Here is an 18255-nt window from a genome sequence, read left to right as displayed (position 1 = left end):
TTTTTAAAAAAATTTATTTTAAATTTTATTTATTTATTCATGAGAGACAGAGAGAAAGAGAGTCAGAGACACAGGCAGAGGGAGAAGTAGGCTCCCTGTGGGGAGCCTGCGGGACTCAATCTCAGGTGCCCCACTCCTCCGCCTTTTTAAAAATGATTTTATTTTGGGCCCTTGGGTGGCTTAGTTGGTTGAGTGTCTGCCTTCGGCTCAGGTCGTGATCCTGAAGTCCTGGGACTGAGCCCCAAGTCTGAGCTCTGAGTCCTGCTTCCCCTCTCCCTCTGCTCCTCTCCCTGCTTGTGCCATCTCAAATAAATAGAATAAAATCTTTGAAAATACATAAATGTTTTTAAAAATTTGAGAGAGAGCATGAAGGGTGGGGGAGGGAGAGGGACAAGCAGACTTCCTACAGAGTAGGGAGCCTGACAAGGAGTTTCATCCTAAGACCCCAGGATCATGACCTGAGCCGACGATGGCAGACACAACTAAGTAAGCCACCCAGGTGCCCCTCAAAATATTTTTCTAATCAATTAAGATCTTTTAAAACATGCACACAACTTTTGTGGAGGGCAGTTTGGCAGTACCCTTTTTTTTTTTTTTTTTAAAGATTTTTTTATTTATTCATTCATGAGAGAGACAGAGAGAGAGAGAGAGAGAGAGAAAGCAGAGACATAGGCAGAGGGAGAAGCAGGCTCCATGCAGGGAGCCTGACGTGGGACTCGACCCCAGGTCTCCAGGATCACGCCCTGGGCCAAAGGCAGGGGCTAAACCGCTGCGCCACCCAGGGATCCCAGGAAGTACCCTTCTATATTTCAAACGCACCTAACCTAACATCTAGCAATTCCATTTCTACTAAACAATCTGACATATAGATGAATTTCAATTTTAAGGATATTTATAATGAATTTAGCAAAGAAGTCTACAGGATAGTAAAGTATGGTCTTCCCTTGTTTTCAAATAAGGCAAAAAAGCTAGAAGTCTGTTAAGAGACACACAGCGTAATTACCAGGAGTCATTTTAACTTTCTTCATTATCTTTTCTATTAGCTAAAAAGTTCCTTAAGGTATGTATGCAGACATACATTACATTTATAACAATAATACAGGAACTAATACTTTAAGCTTGACTTTGTTTAACCAATCATATGTAACTGAAATAGGAATTGTTTTCTCACCTAATGACATAATGAGAAATTACTAATTTTTAAAAGGCTATTCGCCATTATACAGAGACTATTATGGTCTACATTTTAAGTTCTTATTGGAAGCAACTGTCTAAGAGAAAATTTTTAATTGTAAAAAAAAGTGTTCATTAGAAATACTGCATATAGAATTAAAATATGAATGATGTTTAACAAAATTACTGTATTTAAAAACAAACACAAAGGTGCTTGGTCAGTCCGTTAAGTGTCCAACTCTTGATCTCAGCTCAGGTCTTGATCTCAGGGTTGTGAGTTCAAGGCCTGCATTAGGCTCCACACCAAGCATGGAACCTACTTAATAACAAAAGAAAAAAAAGGAAAGGGAAAAAATAACCAACAGATTTAAAATGAAAAAAAATGGCCTAAACCTGTAGCAATAATTCAAAGCTTGTTAAAGTCTAGTGAATTGAAGTTGGAGGGGGTAGGAAGACAGAGATACATTAATATATAACAGTAAATATCATTAGCTAATAGAATTATGTATATTTTCTTCTTTTCAATTTCCCATATTTTCCACTTCTCTATGGCTTGTCCATATTATCTACTGGGCAAAAAAGATTAAAGCAAGGACTTACCTGTTTCTTTCTTTTTTTTTTTTTAAAGATCTTATTTATTTATTCATAGACACACATGGGTAGGGGGTGGGGAGAGAGAGAGGCAGAGGGAGAAGCAGGCCCCATGCAGGGAGCCCGACGTGGGACTCGATCCTGGGTCTCCAGGATCACACCCCAGGCTGCAGGGGTTGCTAACCCGCTGCACCACCAGGGCTGCCCGACTTACCTGTTTCAAAATATGAAGATAATCATAACAAAATCCAATAATGTTAGAAGAGATGTCATCATCCTCATGAATTAGTAGCTGCAGCATCAGAGCCACTTTTGTTTCAATAGCTTGTAGTGCCTCTTGAGCATTCTTGATATCCCCATTCTTAATTAATTTAGTCCAACTAACTATCAATGACTGTCCCATTCCATTTACCAGTTTAGAAAATCTGGCTAGAAAGTCAACATCTTCTTCCTATTAAGCAATCAAAAGAGATCTCAATTTAGAAACACCCACATAAAAAAAAGAAAAAGAAAAAAACGCCCACTTAAGAATAAGAAGAGAAACTCTAAACTTTAGTATGAATCAAGGAGCCAATTATAAGACTCAATTTTATTTTATTTTTATTTTATTTTTAATTTTTTTTTATTTATTAATGATAGTCACACAGAGAGAGAGAGAGGCAGAGACACAGGCAGAGGGAGGAGAAACAGGCTCCATGCACCGGGAGCCTGACGTGGGATTCGATCCCGGGTCTCCAGGATCGTGCCCTGGGCCAAAGGCAGGCGCCAAACTGCTGCGCCACCCAGGGATCCCTAAGATTCAATTTTAAACTAACATCAGACATTTAACCATTCTACTGTCTTGACTAAACAATTTTTAGAATTTCAGTTCAATTATTATTAACCATTTGTACTCTTTCAACCAACTCTTTTTAATGGTTATAGGCCTATAGACACTGCCAATTTTATAAAAGCTTGAAGGGATTTGTGGTTTTAAAAACCTTCTTTCTAAACTGCTCAAGTTAGTAAACATGCTGTAATGATGTCATATATTACAGTATGTGTAATAACTTCTAGCAGTCCTTTCTGAAACTATTTGAGTCCTAACTATGTTGCAAAGACATAGAGCTGCTATTATAACTACCTGCCTAAGGTCATACTAGTGAGACTGTTTATTAGTTACCCTTATGATACTCTCCTACAGAAAGAGATGTTACCTTCATCATTTTAGGACTTTTACCATAGACTAAACAGGACAATTATCAGCTATGTGAGAAAACGCTACTGTTCTTCTGCATTACTGACTTATCACCAAAACAAATATTTCTTAAATTTTTTATCACTGTCACAGGTAAATAAAAATCTTCAAATTCTGTTTCTAAATTACTTATCACACTCAGAGCCTTCAGCTTATTGGAGCTAAACTCCCAACAGCTCAAATGAATAACAAAAGTATGGTGAAAATGTAACAATCATAACTAAGTCTAGTTTTGGTCAAAATGTACTGCCAGGTACACAGTATAGTTTCTTGCTACTTAAAAGTATAGACCAGTAGTCTGTAATCAAATTCAAGTTTGTGAGAAATGTAGAACTGCAGGTATCATCCCAGATCTTTTTTTTTGTTGTTGTTTTTGGTTTTGTTTTAAAGATTTATTTATTTATACATGAGAGACAGAGAGAGAGGCAGACACGCAGGCAGAGGGAGAAGCAGGCTCCATGCAGGGAGCTTTATGTGGGACTCGATCCCAGGATGCTGGGATCATGCCCTGAGCTCAACGCAGATGCTCAACTACTGAGCCACCCAGGCGTCCCTCATCCCAGATCTTCAGGTCTAGAACTGGTATAATCTACTGTCCCAGGCAAATGCTACAGGTACATTATGGCTTTCTGGTTACAGTGTTTCTTTACGATCTCAAGGAGAGTTTACACATAAAAAAAAAGAATAAAAAAGGAAAAAGAAAGCATATTTAAATTAGTGCCTATCCTACTTTCTTCTAACAATTTTTATTTTATTTTTTTTTTCTTCTAACAATTTTTAAAACTTCATACATAAATTTACTGACCTGGTCAATGCTGAAAAACCCAGCAGACTGTAAGACTTGACACAAAGATTCTACTAGTTTCATTTTATCAACAGGATCCATTCCTTTATTTACAATTTCAAATAAACAGTCACATGCTTCTTCCCGTAGAACTTCTATTGACATATGACCTAGCAGCATATTTATAAACCTGGCAATAGGAGAAAAAAATTGTTGTATTTCCAAACTCATGAGTTTTACATACTGTATTTTGTAGGTTTATATCTTTAAAATATAGGTATACTTACCTATCATTGGCTATAAGGGATAAGTCTATCCAAGAGACATAAGCCCCAACTACTTCAAGGCACTGACATGTCACTTCTGAATTAGTATACTGATAATTTTGTAAAATTTGGTACCATGATTCCACCAAGTTTGGAATGCACTGCTCCCTCATGGTATCTTTTATTAGAGTATTCCTACGAGCCTCCTAAAAAACAAAACAAAACACCTCACGCAAAAAGTAGATTACTACACAAAATAATTTCTGACATCTGAATAGCTGCATACAGTAATTTCCTCACAATTAAACTTCCAGACTTGTTAACACATTCCCTGCCACTATTTCCTACTTATCAATTCTAAAATCATATCCTATGATTCTTTTAATTTCCTTTTTCCATTATATTCCTCAAAGGCAGATTTACTTTCTTCTTAAACACAAACTACAAATAAGCATTTACTTAGAAATCTAAAGCATATGATAAAAGGGATTTTCAATATTATGCAAACATAAACTACTTAAAGGAATGGAAATGTTTTTAATTAAATGAAATACATATATATTTTAAGATTTTATTTATTCATGAGAGACAGATTGAGAGGTAGAGACACAGGCAGAAGTAGAAGCAGGCTTCCTGTTAGGAACCTGATGTGGGACTCGATCCCAGGACCCCGGGATAATGCCCTGAGCCGAAGGCAGACGCTCAACCACTGAGCCACCCAGGCATCCCTATTTTTTCGATTCTGAACAAAGATTTGAAGTAATCTCTATGCCCAATGTGGGGCTCAAACTCACAACCCCGAAATCAAGAGTCACATGTTCCACTGAGTGAGCCACCCAGGTGCCCCAAGAATGGTAATTATTATTATTATTATTATTATATTATTTTTAGAGAGAGAGTGGGAGGATGGGGAAGGACAGAAGAAAAGGGAAAAGGAGAGAGAATTTTTTTTTAAGATTTTATTTATTTGAGAGAAAGGGAGCATGAGTGCATGTGCTTGTAGGGAGAGGGGCAAAGGGAGAAGGAAAGGCAGGAGCCCACCATGAGGCTGATCCCTGGACCTGGGGATCATAACCTGAACTGAAAGCAGACACTTAAGCGACTGAGCCCCACAGGTGCCCCAGGAATGGCAATAATTTAAATGTATGATAATAACCTTTAAAGTTATAAGTATGTCTGACAGACAAAGACCTTAAATTATTATACACATCTGAATCAAGCAATTTCTTTTTTTCTTTTCTCTTTTAAACGATTTTAGTTATTTATTCATGAGAGACAGAGAGAGAGAGAGAGAGAAGCAGAGACATAGGCAGAGGGAGAAGCAGGCTCCATGCAGGGAGCCCGATGTGGGACTTGATCCCAGGACCCCAGGATCACACCCCAAGCCAAAGGCAGACGTTGAAACCGCTGAGCCACCAGGGCACCCCTCGCTCTCTTTTTTGAATCAAGCAACTTCTGTTGTCTTCTTGAAGAATAAGGAAAAAGTTACATTGGATTATGCACAGAGAAAGACTAAGGTGACAGGTTTTATGACTGAGAATGCAGAATAAACTAGCAGATTCATAAGCAATGATTCCTCCTCACTATCTAGTAGTAAATACAGACAACATTTCTCCAGAAATTCATAAAACAACCAATTTGTGCATTTTATTGGAGAAAGTGCTTGCATAGTTAAAAAGAAAATCTAAAGTTATACTTTAATTTCAACATACACCTGGGGGGGGGGGAACCCAGTTCAAGTCCTCTGTAGACAAAATTCAAAATGTTGGGTGAATTTAGGGGTGCCTGGGTAGTTCAGTCGGTAGAACACATAACTTGATCTCAGAATCATGATTTCAAGCCCCATGTTGGGTGTGGAGCCTGCTTGGGAAAAAAAAAAAGTTGGCGAATTTAGAATTAATTTGAAGGTGCCTGGGCTGGCTCAGTTGGAAGAGCATGTGACTCTTTTTTTTCTTTTTTTGAGCATGTGACTCTTGATCAAGGGGCTGTGAGTTTGAGCCCCATACTGGGTGGAAAGATTACTAAACGTAAAGTAAATAAATTTGTCTCTAAAAAAAGAAACTTCCTGCTTTTTTTATTATGTGCTCATCCTCTCCTACAAAATCTACATTAAAAACTAATGATTAATGGGAAGTTACTTGCCTCTGATGTATGCACCACATCACGATCCACCAACTCTGAATCAATAGCCATGAGGATTCGGAGGTACAAATCTACTCCCCTTGGATTTAGGTCCACTACTGAGAGAATGTCAAAAAAAAACTTGGGCCATCTAGTGAGATATTCAGTAACAAAAAGCAAGGCGAAGACTTGGGCTGCTTTATTTCGTATAAAGGTCTTCTCTGGTTGAGGATTCAGCATCTGACAAACAGAAAAATTGCCCATGAAATTAAATGTAAATTGCAAAGTCTCAAACAGATTGTTTTCCTACTTATTATCAATAAGCAAAAACTCACCAAACCTCGACAGTTTAGATTAGCTATGCAACAAATATGCTTGAAAATTACCAAGGTATTTAAGTGACTTCCCAGATGGAAAACAAAGGTGCTATGTTTACTTCTCATTCTTATACTTTTAAAGTTTCATGTGCAGAATTTGACTAGTTTTTGGTTCTACTAGTTAAATTGTGTTTGTTGTTGTTGTTTTTTTCTTGCTGTTTACTTTAGGAAAAATAATTCTAGCTACATAACTACATAACTGCTTTATATGTTTAGTTAAAATTAACAAAAAAGAACATAATGTGAATAAAGAACTCCAGTGGTTCCCTTGTAAAAGGCTCTTTGTGAAGAGGCTGTCGAGGAGAGCTCCCCCTTTAGAAGCGAAAAAAAAAAAAAGTTTTTTTTTTTTCTTGTTAAATAGTTAAAAAACCAAACCAAACCAAACCAAAACAAAAAAACCCATTTTAAAACCAAAGTTTCAACAATGTGTCATGGAAAGCACGACAGTCTCAGTTATTAATATAATTTAAAATTATCACTAAGTTTTTATATACCCATAATCTTTGAAACCAGCACTTTCTAAAAAAAAGCTTTGGGATCAAAGGGAGGATAAACGATCAACATTTCTGAGGGAAAGTTCTAAACTCTTGCAAAACTAAAAATTTAAATATCTAAAAATTTGAGGTACTGAACATAATTATTACTATTTTACCTGAGCTTGAAGCCAAGATATGAGCGTCTCCCTAATTAGTTGCTGTTGAACAGTAGTTAGTTCTGAATATCTGTTCAAAATAGAGAAGAAAAATAATAATGGCTATATTTGGTGTCTGTGATTTAAAAAGTAACAGCCTCACATATTTGAAAGGGAAAATTTGTGTAATACTCAATTATTTAAAACTTCCTAAAATAAACTGATAATGCTTCTCAACACAGCTTTATTTTATTTTAATCTTTATTTATTCATGATAGACAGAGACAGAGGCAGAAACACAGGCAGAGGGAGAAGCAGGCTCCATGCAGGGAGCCCGATGTGGGGCTCGATCCCCAGACCCGGAATCACGCCCTGAGCTGAAGGCAGACATTCAACCACTGAGCCACCCAGGTGTCCCTCATCACGGCTTTAAAGAAAAGATGGGGTCGGCCTGGTAGACAGTGTAACACAATCACTGATCTTACTTTGATTTGTGGTCCAGGTCATGTTAAAACAAAATGGCAGCTGTGGAATTTCTCAAATGGAAATATGTCTATATTTTGAGGACTGTCGCTTACAGAGACAGGAGGCAAACGGAGCGTCCTCTGAGCAGTGACTCACTATTTCCACTTCATTAAGGCAGGGGAATCGAATGGCCATGCTGCCACTAACCTTTAACAGTTGTCATGTAGAAACAGGTCTGGTGTTGCTAGATTTTCTTTTTCCAGAGAAGTATGAAATCTAATTTTTTCTGTGAAATGTCTGGATTTTTAATATGTAACCATTTAGCTCAGTAATTTTAAAACACTTTAGGATAAATCAGAAACACACCTATAAACTGGATATGTTTTATACACTTTTTTTTTTTTAAGATTTTATTTATTTATTCATGAGAGACACAGAGAGAGAGATTGGCAGAGACACAGGCAGAGGGAAAAGCAGGCTCCATGCAGGGAGCCCGATGTGGGACTTGATCGCGGGACCCTGGGGTCACTCCCTGGGCCAAAAAAGGCAGTTGCTAAACCACCGAGCCACCCAGGGATCCCCAGTTTTACACACTTTCAATTTACAGTTTGTATTATGATTTTTCCCAAAGAGAGAAAAACGAATTTAAAAAATGACTTCTCCCCACAAATTTCAGAGTCAAAACAGTGAGAAAAGCCTTACTTGTATTTAACTTGATGTTCTAGTACTTGAAAGCAGAAAAACTTTATGTGATCATCACTGAAAAAGAAAAAAGGAAAATCAGATAAGCAGAATATAATTTAGAGAAAACAAAAGTAAAGTACAAGTACTAGTAAAATACAGTTGAAAAAATTTCTCAAATAAGACCTTTGGCTTACGTTCTATTCATCATAAGAGTCCTCTTTCTCAAATAAGACCTCTGGCTTACGTTCTATTCATCATCAGTCTCTAAATGTTTAGAAGTTACATATTATACCATTCTCAATAGTTTCATTAAATCTGACAAGCAAAAAAAAAAAAAAAAAAAGAAAGAAAAGAAAAGAAAAAACTTAAGTGCACCTAAGGATACTGCTTTGAAAACAAGGAATTTTTTAATATTGGACCAAAGTCCTGCATTCACTTCATCCTTAACATTGATCACACTCACAATCCATCCTAAATTGTAGATATTAGGATTAACTGGAACAACTTCTACACTTTATGATAGAAAGGCGAGGTGTAAAATGACAAATGGTCACACAGCCAGAGACTGAGTCAAATCAGAGACGGTAAGTGAAGTCTTATCTAAAATTCAACCCTAGACAGTTCCACTGCAGTCAAATCCAAAACAGGCAGGGTCACTTGGACTGGTAGTTCAGCCTTAAATCAGATCTCTCAATTATCTACTCTCAAGTCTCCTCAGGGGTGATGCAGAGTTGCAGTAAACCAGCTACAATCTCTGACAAAATCTCTTTAGTGAACAACAATCTGCTCATCTAAAATAGTTGGTTTGGGCCAGGCTTAGTCATGGAAGAATCTGTCACATATAAAACTAACTGGTCAATATAAGAATAGATATTTTAACTTAGACTATATGAATTAACTAAACAAAATAATTTCACACACAAGAAGATAAAACTTAATCTTTCAAAATTTTAAGTTTCTTAGCACCTCTTCTAAGACCTTAGGGTTTCTATTCTTATCATGGTTGACACTGAAACCTTAAATGAACTACACAAAACTCATGTTTTCCACTCAAATATAAACTTCAGGAATACTTCAATTAAAAGTCAGATCTAAAAAAATAAAAAGCTAGATCTTATGTATTTTTAAATTTTAATTCCAGTTAACCTACAGTGTTTTATATTAGTTCCAGGCATACAATATAATGAGTCAGCACTTCCATACATCATCCTGTGCTCAACACGAGTGCCCTCCTTTATCCCCATCATGTATTTAACCCCTTCCCACCCACCTCCTCCCTGGTAACCATCAATTTGTTCTCTATAATTAAGAGTCTGTTTCTTGATTTGTCTCTCTTATTTTTTCACTTTGCTCATGTTTTGAGTATATTAAAAATTTTTCAAAAAAGGAAAAAACCTAGTGCATATTTGATATGGGCTAGATACTCTGAACACTTGTGAGAGGTGGGGAAAAATAACTAAAAGTCTAGGAATCTGTGCTAATTGCTCCTCAATCCCTTAGAGACACAAAGTGGAAATTGTAGAGGATGGATTGTGAGTGTGATCAATGTTAAGAAGGATGAAGTGAATGCAGGACTTTGGTCCAATATTAAAAAACTGGCAAATGAATGTTTTTATACTTTAAATTAAAATAAAAACTTAAGATTTGTACAGTTCATGATTTCCTCCTTTGCCAACTTTTTAGAAAACCAACTATCACTTGCCACCATAAGAAGATTCCACCTGAGATCTGCTGTCAGGTACCCAACATAAGGCAAAGTATAGTTTTACTGAAAAATCAATCCCAGAATGGCCAAATTTCTAGTTTATATTTTTCCCATTTCTACCCTGGTTTTCCAAAACACAAGCCATAAAATGGCTTTACGAAAACACTTTCCAAATACAGGTCTCACGGAAATTTAAATTCCTGTTAGCCACGTAAATTTTGTTTTAATTACCTGTATGTCCTCTGGGCTAGAGCTTCTGCACACACTTGCCAGGCATCTGGGGAAATCTTTAACTGCTCAAAATAGGCCAGGGCCTGTAAGATTGCAAAGCCAAAAATGCATTTCGAATAGTCAATCTCAATGCCCTACTGATATTAAAATGTTCTAGGAGTAGCAAACCAATACTAATCAGTCAATCTGAAGAAAAATAGCTAAAACATTGAATTCTGGCTTCTGAGTAAGTGCAACTAGTGGTCATTCCCAGAAAAAAGTTAAGTAAAAAACAAATTCTCTCAGTTAGATACTCAAACCTCTTTCCCTTACAGCAAAGGAGACAACACAAAAATGCCATGCAGACCTCAACGGGTTATTGTGAAAATGAAGACAAAAACTACTGAAGTATTTTGTCAAGTACTATGCTACTGAGGTATATGCAATTATAAAACGATACATAAATGGCATTTTTCCTATATAGTTGTAAATATGTTATGAAAGAGGTAGTTACAAAATTAGTGTCCATGGGGTGCCTGGCTATCTCAGTAAGTGGAGTGTGTTGACTCTTGATCTCAGGGATGTGAATTCAAACTCTATGATGGGTGTAGAGATTACTTAAAAATAAAATCTTTAGGGACACCTGGCTGGCTCAGTCAGTGGAGCATGTGACTCTTGACCTCTGGGTTGTGAGTTCGAGCTCCATGCTGAGTGTAGAAATTACTTAAAAATTAAAAAAAAAATCTTTAAAAAAAACCAGGGGTGCCTGGCTCAGTGAAGCATCCAACTCTTGATTTCAGCTTAGGTCTTGATCTCAAGGTTGTGAGTTCAAACCCCACACTGGGCTCTACATTGGGCGTGGAGCCTACCTTTTTTTTTTAAGATTGTATTTATTCATGAGAGACAGAGAGAGGCAGAGACACAGGCAGAGCGAGAAGCAGGCTCCATGCAGGGAGCCCAGTGTGGGACTCGATCCCAGGACCCCAGGATCACAACCTAAGCCAAAGGCAGACACTCAACCACTGAGCCACCCAGGTGACCCTGGAGCCAACTTTAAAAAATTAATTAAGGGGCACCTGGGTGGCTCAGGTTATGATCCCAGGGTTCTGGGATAGAGACCCATGACTGGCTCTCTGCTCAGCAGAGGGTCTGCTTCTCCTTCTCCATCAGTCACCCCCCCTCGCTGCCCCCCCCACTCATGTGGACTCTCCAACTCGTCCTCTCTCTGATAAAGAAAATCTTTTAAAAATTTTTAATTAAAAGTAAATAAAACAAAACAAAAAATAAATATAAAAATAAAATGTTAAAAAGAAGTAAAAAACAAAAAATCAAAATTAGAGTCCAAAACGCATGATATGAATTTTAGAAAACCAGAAATAATTGAAAAGCTTTAGGAAATGTTTCTCATTTCTCTGTTCATGAATTCAGAGCTTTGTTATAAGAGTAAATATAGTCTAGAAAAGATGCAGCATCAAGTCCATGTGCTCTTTATCAGAATGTTGGGGAAATGGGAATGACTTCTGTCACTCTTTTCCATTAGCATGTTGCAGCTGGCATCAATGACAATGGACAAACAGTAACCCTAACAACCTGTGAAAAGTATCTCAGTCCAGAAAATTACACAAAGATAGTGCTAGATAATTTTAAAGTAACTGATGTATTGATCAAGGACTGAAATGATGTAGAAAAAACGTTAAGAAATAGAAGAACCTAATTTTTTTTTTAAGGGTGGGTGGGAAGGGACAGAGGAAGGAATCACAAGCGGGCTCCACTCCCAGCAGAGACTGATGTGGGGCTCAGTCTCACAACCCTGAGATCACCTGAGCTGAAACAGAGTTGGATGCTTAACCGACTGAGCCACCCAGGTGTCCCTTAGAAAAACCTAATTTTAATTAATAAATATTTTTAAAAATTGCGGTTTGTGGGACACCTGGGTAGCTCAGTTGGTTAAGTGTCTGCCTTCAGCTCAGATCATGATCCCAGCGTTCTGGGATTGAGCCCTGCATCATGCTCCTTGCTCATCAGGGAGTCTGCTTCTTCCTTTCCCTCTCCTTCTGGCTTGTGCTCTCTTTCTAATAAATAAAATCTTAAAATAAAAAAAACCCAAACCCAACAAAACAAAAACAACTATGGTTTGTACCCCAGTAGTGATGAAATCCACTGTATAGGTCTTTATCAGCAATCAAAAAATGACAAACAGGGAGGCCTGGGTGGCTCAGCGGTTTAGTGCTGCCTTCAGCCCAGGGCATGATCCTGAAGTCCGGGGATCGAGTCCCACGTCAGGCTCCCTGCATGGAGCCTGCTTCTCCCTCTCCCTGTGTCTCTGCCTCTCTCTCTCTATGTCTCTCATGAATAAATAAATAAAATCTTAAAAAACAAAAACAAATGACAAACAGTATTAGAGTACACTGTTCATAATAAAAATAACCATTTTGTATAAACTGTTTTCAAGTTGTGTATATATACATATATACAAAATACTTAGTTATACACGTCTATACACACACAATGAAAATGTAAAATTTTTTTCTTTAGGTTGAAGATTTTAAAAGAAAAGGAAAAAACCTCTATTATAGCTGTATGACTGAGGGAATGGGTTTTCCTATGTGGTCTCACTTGCTGCTCCCACTGATGGAGAACCAAGTAAATGAAGGTAAGTAGATGAAGACAACCAAATACTATGTTAAGTATATAAATGGCTATCTTTCGAAATTAAGAACAGAAGAAACTAGGCTGCTGCAAAGAACCTAATTCAGTTGTCTAACAATACTCCATGAAACTTAGGGTTTCCTTTAGGAACATTTATGGTCTCATTTAAGGAGATGGTGGAAGTCAATCATGTATGTTGCATTACTATCTAGTACCTCACTTGCCATAAAAGGGGGGAGGAAAAGACAGGGGCGGATGTGATTCAGTTGTTAGAATTATCACTGACATACCATTTTCTTTAAATAATAGCAAGTTTTAATCAAAGACAGTGATTCCATTAAAAAAGTGAAAATAACTTAAAAGTTTTCAGTTTTTAACTAAAGTCTTTACACTCTGAATGTGTGCATTAATAGCATTTTTTATTTTTAAAGATTCATTTATTTGAAAGAGAGAGAGTACATGAGCGAGTGCGGGGAGGAGGTAGGGAGCAGATGGAGAGAAGAGAGAGAATCTCAAGCAGACTCTCAGCTGAGTGCAGAGCCCCAATACGGGGCTTGATCTCATGACCATGGGATCATGACCTGAGCCAAAAGCAAGAGTCAGATGCTCAATCAAATGAGCCACCCAGACACCCCATTTACTAGCATTTTTAAGTGAAATTTTATGGCAATCAGGAAGAAGTCAAAGCTTTTATCCCCTTTTCTTCTCTTTCATACCTTTTCTCTAATGCTCTACTGCCTCTAAGTGGCAATAGTTACACTTCAGCTACTATTCCTGTAAAAAAAATAGGACTATAGCTGGACAACTGAGAATTGGGGTTGGCAGTTATCTTACAATCAAACTGGATTAGTGTTCCACTACTCTTGATTTCCAACATGAGAACTATCAGAATTCACTTTCCTTAAGATTCCTTCTTTTTTTTTTTTTTTAAATTTTTTGATATTTTAAGGATTCCTTCTTTTTTATCCTAATTAATTCTGTTATTCAGGTTGGCTTAATGGGTATCAAATTAAGCCTGAATTTGGACGCTTAACATAGGTCTGTAACGGGTAGAACTCATTTTTATTGATAAAAAGCATAACTTTATAAAAAGACTTGTAACAATGCATTGGGTTTACTTTCCTGAAAATTACTGCACATTTAAAAAATTGTTGCATTTTAATCTGTATTTAATAAAAAACAAATGATTTCCAAAAAGGATCATTAGTGGAAAAAAAAACAAAAACCAAAAAACTAGGAAGGCTATCTAATAACCAAACAAATAGTAAAGGGCTTTTAGTTACAGACAAGTATTACCAAGGTAAAGATCTACCATAGATACTTTGACTATATAATTAAGGCTTTGAAGGTAGGTAGCTTAAACTCCTACTTCTCTGTCTATACACAGAAAAAATGGATTTTAAATGTCTTTTGATGTTCTAGTTTGTTAGTTATCTTGTAACTAGATTATTTAAATCTAAATTCCTGTTATTTCCCTTTATTATATAGATGACTGGTTACTTATTTAACAGCAGAGGCATGGAAGCATGTTAGAAACTACTTGAGATTTTTTTTTTACTTAAATTCTCCTTAAAAGCACAACAAAAATGAACCATATTTAGTGAGACTGTTACCCTTATTCAGCTCATTTATAAAAATATCCTTTGCTATGAGAAGTAGAAAGAGAAAATGCCTCTCCTTCCACTTACCCTATACTTCGAAACACCCACGTCTTTAAAAAAAAACTCAATTATAGGCTTATTCTTTAAAATCTTCTGTCATTCACCTGTAGTCACGATTACAGGTACAAGCCTACATTATGTTTGTTTATATTTGCCCAAATATCCTAGCACCTCATAATGGATTCCTTGTCATCTAATCATTTTATGTAACCTAAAACATGGCATATCATATCTACTAATTTACATGTCTGCCTGGACTAAATAACAAGGACGTTAAATACCACTAACATGAAGGCTAAATAATTTGTCCAGACCAAGCCAGGCCATGGAAAGATAAAGTATGCACATCTGCCACCATGGAAAGTTCCTCAAGAAATCCTTCTCACTGTAACTTTTAAATAATTAGAAATAATGATTGATATGACATAAAGAGCTGCCTTGAATCACATGAGATTTTAATACCTTTGTTGAGCCAACTAAAAAGAACATAAATCACAATGCTTATAGTTTCTGTATTCAGAATATATTCAAGTACCTCAAATCTGTCCATTTCTATTCAAATGAAACCTTTATTATATGTACTTTATAAAGTCCTCTAATATAAATCTGTAATGATTTTTAAAGAAATGATTAAAATGACTTTACTTACCCTTTGTCTGAAGTCTGAATCAGCATTTGGATTTAGCCCTAAAAGAGCCTGTTCATCCATCCCTGCCACTAGTCTTGGAGTTTTCTGATTACAATAGGTGTGCCCTCTGATCCCACAGAAGAATCCACAAACATCTGCACACACACACACACACACACAAAAAAAAAGGTGACAGAAAGCAATACTTGGTAAACAAAACTGATGCATATCCAGAATATCCTAGGTAGGTAACATTATGCAAGGAAGTTTAAATGTTGAAAGAACTTCTTTTGAAACTATCCAAAATTACAACTAAAGGAGCCTAAGTCTCAGAAGAATGGACCTACTAAATACTCCACAGAATTTATTCAAGATCATCAATATAGAAATTCTTTTCTATTTTAAACAGAAGCATCTAATTTATGCAGTGTAATTATCCCCAGTACTTAAAAGTGTAATCATGCAACTATACTAAAAAATTACAAATCTAGATCTTATTATACTAATTTACCTACTTCCATTTATCAATATCACAAACCTTTAGGTAAAAAAAAAAAAAAAAAAAAAAAACCACCTTGGAATGGCTGACTAAACAGTGATCTTTGTGTTCAATATCCTTACTGGAGTGTCTAAAGTACTTCAAGATAAGTCAAATCAAAGAGGAAGTAGAACAGTGAAAAAACAGTCATTTAACTTTTAAACAACAGACTCTCTGGACAATTTTAGAAATGTATTTCAAAAAAATACTTTTAATAGTAGCTATAAAAACTGATAAATCACAACTTAATATTGAATATTAGCTAGAGCTAATTTAAGAACATTCTTTTAGTCTTTGGAAGGAATGTACTTTTGCATGGTATAGGGTCTAACATTCTCAAAAAAGAACATGATTTAAGCCCCAAAAGGCAACTTGGTTTTTGACAGAATGTATAGATGAGGGAACAAGGAACAAATTCTAAACGATGTGAAAAATCAAATTCATTCTCCCAATACCTATGGGGTAGGGAGACCATCCTACTACTTCCATCAAAAAGCTGTAGGGCAAAAAAAAAAAAAAAAAAAAAAAAAGCTGTAGGGCTTTTACCTGCCCTGGTGTTAATTATCATACAGCAAAGAGAAAATCAGAGCCTAAAGGCAGAGGGTGAGGGTGCACAGCCTTTTTGGAACGGTGAGGCCAGTATCTGATCCAGGTTAGAGGACCCCAGCTACAATATGCTTTTCTGTCTTCCCCTGGGCCTGCCTGAAACAAATGCTAAGTCAGGTTATGTGCTGAGAGCCCTTGGAGAGAAAAGCTCAACCCTTTCCCTTTTGATTTCTATCATACTTGCAGACTACAGCAAGGCAGCGTAGCTCCCCACTGCCCTCGTGATTAAGATCCAAACTCTTTTGAAGGACTCCTCACTCCTCGGCACCACAACCCAGCCAGGTCAGTGGTATTCTGACTTTCATCTTTGCACTCACTGCTCTTTTCTTGTTACTTGGTTAACTCCTGCCTGTCCTTCAAAATTCAGCTTAGGGGTCACCTCTTTCAAGGACACTTCTTTGACCCCTATTGTTCAATTCTCCAAAACTGGACTAAAGGCCCCTTGTTAAGTGCTGATATGTTGTCACTGCCTGCTTACAAGTTTTCTCTCAAAAATCTTAAAGGGAAAGGGATACCTTAAATATCTGTCATTATGCCCTTAGGACATAGAACATAGGCTTTGGGTTTGTACTCTAATTTAGTCGTTTTTAAACTGGGGCCACATGGACAAATAGGAAATGTGGGAGAGAGAGCCCTTTCTATGAACTGGAAAAGAGAATGTGTATCTCATAAAGTTGTAATTCAATGAGACAAGGTATGTAAGGGATGTCTGGCACACAGTGGGTCCTTAATAGATCATAATTTAGAGCTAGTCTCGTGGGGGATGGGACCTACTTGGAGCAGTCTAGATTTACCATCTCATACTAATCAATGGGCATTTGAACAGATGGGAAAACACACACAAAAAAGGCAGTGATTTTCCTCCTCTATCCCTGACAAAAAAACAAGCAGATTTAATGATTCCCTGGAAAAAAATGTAAACACAAAAAAAGAAAATGTGAGTTTCTGTGAATCCCAGATTAAAAGGTTCTCTAAAAGACTCCCTGAAATGAAGGGAAAACTGCTTAAGTGTGGTTGAGTTCCTTTAATCAAGCAAAAAAACACAGCACTGGCCTTAAAAAAAAAAAAAAAAAAAAAAAAAACAAAAACACCCCGGCTAGTCCATAACCTAAGGAAACATAAACCTGTTAACAGTTGTCAGCACATAAAGAATCCCCCATAGAGAGGGAACTTGCATAATGATCCATATGCGGGGACGCATAACCATAAAACGGTTAAGCACCCACATGTGTGCAAACAAGTGGTGAGTGACAACCTGTGCAAAAAGGTGACCGGTCCCCGGTCCCCAGGTGAGAGGCCGCGCACCAACAGGTGAGGTGCTGGCGGGGCACAGAGGTGCAGGCTCAAACCTTTGTTACAATGCGATAAACCCTTCACCTACGCATCTAGTCCTGTTCCCGGGGGAAGGCGAGCACCACACTGAAAACAGCCCCAGCTTTGCTTTGATTGCCATCAAATAAATAAAGAAAAAAAAGAAAAAGAAAAAAGAAAGAAAAAAAAAATCCAGCCATCTGGGGAAATCTCTCCACACCTACTAAAGACTGTTCAGAGACCGGGGCTGAATCTTTCCAGTCTTGTTAGCACCACGCTGACAAGTCGCTTTAGTAAAACGTAACTTCCCCCCAGTAACAACTAATTAGCACTTTTCAAAAAAAAAAAAAAAAAAGTGCTCGTGTCTTCTGGTTCCAGGGAAACATCACGCTTGTCGAATCCTGCAGAACGGCGAGGAAGGGAAGAGAAGAAATGGCGTGTCTGTGCTGGCAAATTACTGCACAGAAATATCACTTTTCTCCCCCCCCTTTTTCTTGTCCTGGGGCGGGGGGGTGGGGGTTGGGGGCTGAGCAAGTTTGAGGTCCCCGCAGTGGGAGCCGGTGGGACGCGCCGCTCTCGCGCCAAACGCTGCGGGGCCACGGGCGCTGCCGACCCCAC

General features: G+C 37.4%; 1 protein-coding gene across 5 annotated transcripts in view; it reads right to left on the bottom strand.

Annotated features, from left to right (window-relative positions):
• Positions 1-18255, bottom strand: part of XPOT (exportin for tRNA) — a 42830-nt gene that overhangs the window by 23084 nt on the left and 1491 nt on the right. For 3 of the 5 annotated variants that reach the window (XM_072742921.1, XM_072742919.1, XM_072742923.1), the window contains exons 2-9: positions 15204-15337; positions 10266-10348; positions 8348-8404; positions 7202-7271; positions 6194-6412; positions 4073-4257; positions 3807-3975; positions 1979-2215 (exon numbers count right to left, since the gene is read on the bottom strand). In XM_072742921.1, the coding sequence (XP_072599022.1) occupies positions 1979-2215; positions 3807-3975; positions 4073-4257; positions 6194-6412; positions 7202-7271; positions 8348-8404; positions 10266-10348; positions 15204-15263 (1080 nt within the window). In that variant the 5' untranslated portion in view covers positions 15264-15337. Of the gene's footprint in view, positions 1-1978; positions 2216-3806; positions 3976-4072; positions 4258-6193; positions 6413-7201; positions 7272-8347; positions 8405-10265; positions 10349-15203; positions 15338-17857; positions 18039-18255 lie in introns of all 5 variants that reach the window. The other 2 variants (XM_072742920.1, XM_072742922.1) reach the window with 2 other exon arrangements.

This window comes from Vulpes vulpes, chromosome 16 (genome assembly GCF_048418805.1).
Source record: "Vulpes vulpes isolate BD-2025 chromosome 16, VulVul3, whole genome shotgun sequence".
Classification (NCBI taxonomy): Eukaryota; Metazoa; Chordata; class Mammalia; order Carnivora; family Canidae; genus Vulpes; species Vulpes vulpes.
This window is presented reverse-complemented; position numbering and strand designations above follow the sequence as displayed.